The sequence below is a fragment of the Nicotiana attenuata genome, chromosome 11 (assembly GCF_001879085.1).
Source record: "Nicotiana attenuata strain UT chromosome 11, NIATTr2, whole genome shotgun sequence".
NCBI classification, from domain to species: domain Eukaryota; kingdom Viridiplantae; phylum Streptophyta; class Magnoliopsida; order Solanales; family Solanaceae; genus Nicotiana; species Nicotiana attenuata.
In genome coordinates, this window is record NC_031999.1 from 52,240,669 (window position 1) to 52,248,077 (window position 7,409).

The following is a 7,409-nucleotide window of genomic DNA, read 5'->3' on the forward strand; positions in this document are numbered from 1 at the left end:
GTGTGGAAAAACAAATGCCACAACTGTTGTAAAATAATGAACGTTTCATATATATATATATATATATATTTTCCCGGTGAAATGCAGTTGTGATATTTAAACAGAATATAGAACCTGCAGATTTATCACAACTTAATTGATGGGTTCACATTTTATTATTTCGTTTAAGCCAGTCGACTGACTTATCTGTTCTACAAATTTACTTAATTTTATGTGTTTGAAACTTTCTATTACTGATCGTGCAAATAACAAAGAGATCAATATTTGTACTTTTATATTATCAAATACGGATAAATGTTTGAATATACGTAATTTTTTCTTTTGAAGGGTCGGATGTCCAGTACTAAGGCAAGCAAGTTGGGATGATAAAAAGTGGGTGAGGGTGAGGGTTTGAGAGAGAGAAACGTGGGAGGGGTGGGATATACGGTACCTTGAATTAAGGAGGGATATACGATGCATTAATTGTATCCTTAGAATACACTATGGTATAGAATTGGTAATTTGGTATACTAAATATAATTATATCAAACCTTAAACATTGAGGGTAATAAGGTTTCCTATATATTATAGGAATGTAAAAATCTCAAAATAAAATGAGTTGAGATAAAGTCTAATCTATCATTTGGGTCACTACACAGATTACTATTGGGCCTGACGTTAAACCCATATCAGTTATGAGACATTATAGCCCATTAGGGTTTAGAGTTGAAATATAAAGGGCTAGCTGAAAGCCCTAGTCTCTGATCATCCCTTTTCCCCCTCCCGTTCCCTTCAGCAGATCGCCAACGACAGCGGCGGTGACCGGAAAACATGGTACACGTCGCCTTTTATCGTAACTGTAAGTCTTCAAATTTGTATTCTTTCTCTTTATCGGCTTGCCGTGTTATTTCTTTATTTATTTAATATATGATTTTTGAATAATCATGATTGTATGTGTTTGTCCTGTTGATTTCTGTATTTTTTAATAATTAGTAGGAATTTAGGCAATTGTAGGGTTCATTTTGACGGTGTAGATAAATTCGATCAGTTATAAGTTAGGAAGCTAAAGAATCCGATAAGCGATACAAATTAGTAGTTGGTAGCTGTTATTGGTATTAGGCGCTGTGTTATTCAGAGATTTGTATGTCATTGGAGGGATGTAAAAGATTTTGAGAATCTCTAGTTTTAATATTGGAAATGAAACATGCCCAAATTGAGCAGAAAATATAAGCTATTCAGAATAGCCAACCCAGCTCGTTTTGGGAGTGATGACTATTTTTGTATGATCATATACTTGGTAATATGGATGCATAATGTTAGAAGAGGTGATTTTTTATTTCGATGTTAATGCTGTTGTATTGGAACATCATTTCTTCATGATCAGCTGATAAATTACTGGGATATTTTAGAGAAATTTATGTCAATAGAGAGATGTAAAAAATATAGAGAACTGCCTAATAATTACCCAGCTCTGTTTGGGTCAGCCTGTTTCCATACTATCATATTCTTGCTAGTACCAATTGCTTTATGTTGGAAGAGTTGAATTTTGTTTTGATGTTAATGCTTTATGTAATTGTATCGGAACGTCAGCTGACAAAAGCACTTAAAATAAAACCAGTATCATGCATCGCTTGCTTTTTAATGATTTTCATGATACATACCATTGTTTCTATCTGTATTTTCTCTTAAAAGTTTTAGCATTTGTTTATTTATTTTTACTTTGATGTGTACCTCAGATGGAAAGACCTTTAAGAAGCCTCGACGTCCATATGAGAAGGAGCGATTGGATGCTGAGTTAAAGCTTGTTGGAGAATATGGATTGAGGTGCAAGAGGGAGCTTTGGAGAGTTCAGTATGCCTTGAGCCGTATCAGGAATGCTGCAAGAATGCTTCTGACTTTGGATGAGAAAGACCCACGTCGTATTTTTGAAGGTGAAGCACTCTTGAGGAGGATGAATAGATATGGGTTATTGGATGAGAGCCAGAACAAGCTCGATTACGTCTTGTCTCTCACTGTGGAGAACTTTCTTGAACGTCGTCTTCAAACCCTTGTCTTCAAGACTGGCATGGCTAAGTCAATCCACCATGCTAGAGTACTAATTAGGCAAAGGCATATCAGGTAAAATTCATTGCCACTAAAAATTTGTTGCCAGTTTTAGAGTCAAAGTTCAAATAAGTAGGCTTAATCTGTTTTTTCCTGATATTTCCTGTGTCTGAGTGTATGTTAGCGGGACTGCTAAGCGAATATTTTTTTTAGAATTACCTGCTATGGTGCAATAATATGTAGCATTTATAAAATGTTTGATAGTCCAACATTTTAATGTCTAGCAACTGATCTAGCCTTTGATTACACCTTTTGAGGGACTGTTGTGATGAGCTTTTGGTTTTGAGATTCCTTATAGAAGAATCATTTATCACACATTTTTTTGCTAAAGAACTTTAATATAAACATGATGTTCGGGTGATAATTATTTTTATAGATGTGCTTTTCTCGAAGGTGCTGGTTGAGGTCTTGGCTTTTCTTTTTCAAGTGCTCTACCAAACACTTGACTTTTTCTTTAGGGAAGTGCTTTTGACCTAATGGTTACAGAATATATCCTAAAAGCTCACCTTAACAATGGAATGAAAATTCTTATGAAGCTTCTGAGCCTCATTTCATTGGATTGTTTCTTTTAACAGCGAGGTCTTCATTTGGAAGCACTATGCAACACAAATAATCTGTGATCCGATATTCTCACAGTGAATTATTGAGGAGCAGTTGTCAGAATAATATCTCAACAAGGATATATTATCTGTTTTAGAGTTATTTTTGCTTCCAAATTAAGGAATCTGATTGAAATACCTAGACTGTTTTCTTGAGAAGCTCTTGTTTATTCGCTCACTGTAAGTTTGTTGATGCATCTCAAAATGGTTTGAGTTTCTAGGTGTTAGTAGAAGCTAATTTTGTAGTTATTAAACTTCAGCTGGTAGATTTTTTTCTTTAGCTAGAGGAAGAAAGTGTTGGTTGTGTCGTCTATTGCATTATTTGTGAGTGTTCCTTCCAATATCATGTACTCTGTACCTTTTACAAAGTAGTAGCCTATGTATTATTTGTTCTGTTATTTAGTACTGCTGTGAACATTAACAACTTCTCTTGGCCTGCGCATTTTGGGTTTTCTCAGATTTCTTTCACTGTGGATCATTTTATCTGTCTGGGAGATATATAATGCCATGACCTAATGTTCTTGTCATGCAGAGTTGGTAGGCAGGTGGTGAATGTTCCTTCTTTTATGGTGAGACTGGACTCCCAGAAGCACATTGACTTCTCTCTCATCAGTCCTTTCGGTGGTGGGCGCCCTGGAAGAGTGAAGAGAAAGAACCAAAAGGCTGCTGCCAAGAAGGCATCTGGTGGCGATGGAGACGAGGAAGATGATGAATGAGCTCTTATGTTTATTTGCATTTGGATCTTATACTTTGCCTATTTAGTACTTTCTTGTTTTATGTTTCCGCAAATTTTATGTACCTTCGTGTGTTAGAAATGTTTCACAACAGAGTTTGGAAGAATTTTGAGTTTAAAATTTTGCACTTGTTAAGTACTTGTTAGGCTTTGGTCTAAATTCATTAGTGAATCTGCCGACCCTGGTACTAAGAGAAGTTTGTCTTTGACGGAATATTAGATTCTTCTCCCGTCATTGGACAATGAATTGTTGTTTGCTTGAATCAATTTCCACACGCCACATAACAGCTCCCAGTAGTTTATTACAATTGTCTATAAGTAGTTTTGTCTTGGAAGGATATTAGATTCTTATCTTCTCCCTTCGTTAGAGAATGAATTGGTGTTTACATGAATTAATTTCCACACGCGTAGCAGCTTCCAGTTAGTACACATCAATTTCCAGTAGTTTGCTCTTATTGATGCTTGGCTCTGAATAAAAAATAACTTAATAATACCATAAAAGTTATTTAATGCTCCAATAATTCTCGTGCACCCAGCAATTGGGGCACTACGTCCTTTTAACTTCTCGGCCAACGACACAAGTATTTTTAGGAATTGGATCGGAAGAAACAAGAAGCAAACACCACTGGAAGGAAAATAAGAAAGCTACGTATATGAACAAGCCTACTGGGCTTTTGGCTAGATCCCTTAAATCTTCAAAGAAGATGGACTAAGGAAATGTGCAAAATTGTGCCGCCCCCTATTTGGTCGCCCCCTATTTAACCTGTACTTGTTTGACTGAAAATTATTGAATACTTTCCAAGCAAATCAATCGAAATAATTCAAAGGGTAAATCATAGCTAATCATAATTAATCACTGGATTAGAAGACCAACTTGAGACATTGAAATAATCAATTATGGAACAATATAAACGGGATTTTATTCATCAAGGTGACTTGACCTGCCTCTCCTTGAAGAGGTTCAGGATCTTACATTGATCTTGTTTCAGGCTCCACTTATGGAGTATACCTTTTTATTTTTGGAGTATTCAGAGTTGTGTAGAAGAAGAAGCCCCCCTTGGGAGGTTCTCTCCCTTGGTATTTATAGCCTCAGGCTTTTTCATCTGGTCACGAATGGGCCCCTCCTTTTGTAGTGGAGACGTCCCCTCGTTTGTTTTAAGGACAGCTGTCATAAGTCAAGAGTCAGCGGCGTTGACCATCTACTACAAAGTGGTCGTGATGGGGTTGACCCCCTGGTCGAAAAATGGCCGAATATCTGNATGAAATTCAGAAAATATCAACTGCTGAAAACAGAATTGAACACATGTATTTGTATGTTAAATATCAACTGCTGAAAACAGATTAGTAAAATTGTATGTTAATTACATAATGCCGAATATATGTATTTATTTGATACTGAATACATTTAATAAACTGAATCTGGAAGGAGTTTATCTTACATTGTCATTCCATAGTTTACCGTCAAATGAGAGAAAGTAAAACTAATTTTTTGAAGTGACTTGATCAACGCCAAAATCCAATGGTATATGCAGTGTTGACTTGTTCTTTTTGTAATGGTCTTCCAAATCACTTATACAATGAATTTTAAAATACAATATGTCTATTATTTAAATTATAAATATATTGATTAGACATACGGAGTAAAAAACTTACTTTTGATCATGTTTAGCGAGAAGACCATCACGAACCCATTTCTCATACTCTCGAATGACTAATGTAGGATGTGGTCCCGAAATCAAATTATCTTCAAATGGGTGTTTCTTGTCGAATATGGGAGTCAACTTAATTGAGGTACCTATTTTTCAGTAAAATCATGAATACAACCATTTAATTATAGATACAAGGGGAAAAAGATCATAACTTTATAGTACATTGTTTTTTAAATAATTTACTAACCTGTGGAGTCGAAGTTTGAGTCATAAGGCGAAGAATACCATCTACTTGGATGCCGATTCCTATGAGAGGGTAATGGGGTTGCATCTGCTGGATTTTTTGCTGCATGATGTATCAAAATTCTAGCTTCTGGAATTTGACTTGGAAGAAACTTGTCCGGGAACTCAAATTGTGATACATGTACTTCTTTGGATAGACATATAGGTGGTATGCTACACAGAACCTCAGATGTGTTATTCCCCTTAACTATTGGTTCATCACAAACAGGATTAACATCTATATTCTGTTAATGTATACAGATGTATATGAGTGTTTTATAAAGTTGAAAATAAACATAAACACAACAACATACATGTTTCAGTTACTGTATTCTGATAATGTATACTGTATTTTCAAGTTAATGGATATTGTATTCTGTTAATGAATATTGTATCCTGTTAAACATAAATACAACTACATATAGATTATGTTGTATGTAGCTGTATGGAACTGTAGGTTGTATGCAACTTGAAAATACAGTATACATTAACAGAATACAACTTGAAAATAAACATAAATACAACTACATACATGTTTCAGTTTATATATGTATTTATATAATACTGAATACTTATGTATAAGTTAAGTAACGTGTATATACTTGTATTTCAAAATATGTATGGTGTGGTATAGATGATTAATGTGAATAAATAAGAAACATATAGTCTTATTGTGTTTATATAAACATAAACTAACAGAGGTTAAAAACTGTTAACCTCTAAATTCTCGCCGACAGCTATATCACTCTTTGGCTGGCCTTTGGAATTATCTTGGACGTCGGCATCAGGCGACATTTGAATACCATCGTCACGTGTCAGCGTGGACTGATTTGCTTTAATCTGGTCAGAAATCTTCTTAAAGTTTTCATTGATCAATGTTCTTAAAGACGTGAACTCGCCCATCACCTAATCAAAACATAAAAAATTAGATAGGTGTTGGAAAAATATATGATTGTTAATTTCCAAACAGTTATGTTTACTAATGGCATACAAAACTCACATAGTCTTTGAATGAATTTAGATCTGTGACGACCCGGCCGGTCGTCTCATGAGTTGCTGCTCTGTTTTCCCCATTTCTGCTTCTTTATGCCTTGCTTATCCGTATTTTGAGGTATCGGGTTGGTCGGATTGGATTCGGATTAGTTTTGGTGAAGTTTGAGACACTTAGTCTCTTTTAGGAAGGCTTAAGTTGGAAAAGTCAACCGGATATTGACTTATGTGTTAGAGGGCTCGGATGTGAGTTCCGATGGTTCGGTTAGCTTCGGGAGGTGATTTATGACTTAGGAGTGTGATCGGAATGGGTTTTGGAGGTCCGGAGTAGATTTAGGCTTGAATTGGCGAAGTTGATATTTTAGCGATTTTCGGTTGGTAGGTGAGATTTTGATATAGGGGTCGGAATGGAATTCTGAGAGTTGCAGTAGCTTCGTTATGTGATTTGGGATGTGTGTGCCAAATTTCAGGCCATTCGGATGTAGTTTGGTTGGGATTTTGATCAAAAGCGGAATTTGGAAGATTTTTAGAAGCTTAGGCTTGAATCCGATGTGTTTTGGTTGAATTGATGTTGTTTGAAGTGTTTTGATGATTGGAACAAGTTTGAATAAGGTTTTAGGATGTGTTGGTGCTTTTGGTTGAGGTCCCGGGGGCCTCGGGGTGATTTCGGGTGGTTAACGGAGAAGTTGGATGTTTGTGGAAGCTGCAGATTTTCTGCTTCTGGTATTTCCGCACCTGCGGAATTGGGACCGCAGGTGCGATGCCGCAGGTGCGAGGGAGGAAGCCGCAGATGCGAAATTGGGGCTAGCGAGCAATTTCTGCAGAAGCGGTCAAGATGGCCGCATCTGCGAAGCCGCAGATGCGGAAGTTCGATCGCAGATGCGATTTTGGGCCTTAAGTGAAAAACCGTAGAAGCGGTGGTTTGGCTGCAAATGCGGTACCGCAGAAGCGGGGCCTTGGACTGCAGATGCGGAAAGACCTGGGCAGAAAATATATGTTATTTCATTTCGCGAGTTTGGGTTATTTCACCATTTTTGACTTCGACCTTGGAGCTTTTTGGGCGATTCTGAAGAG

General features: G+C 36.5%; 1 protein-coding gene across 1 annotated transcript; it reads left to right on the forward strand.

Annotated features, from left to right (window-relative positions):
• Positions 700 to 3,677, forward strand: LOC109234521 (40S ribosomal protein S9-2-like). The gene is made up of 3 exons (XM_019400544.1): positions 700 to 838; positions 1,716 to 2,097; positions 3,214 to 3,677. The coding sequence occupies exons 1-3, from the start codon at positions 811 to 813 to the stop codon at positions 3,395 to 3,397; spliced, it is 594 nt and encodes a 197-aa protein (XP_019256089.1). The 5' UTR covers positions 700 to 810; the 3' UTR covers positions 3,398 to 3,677.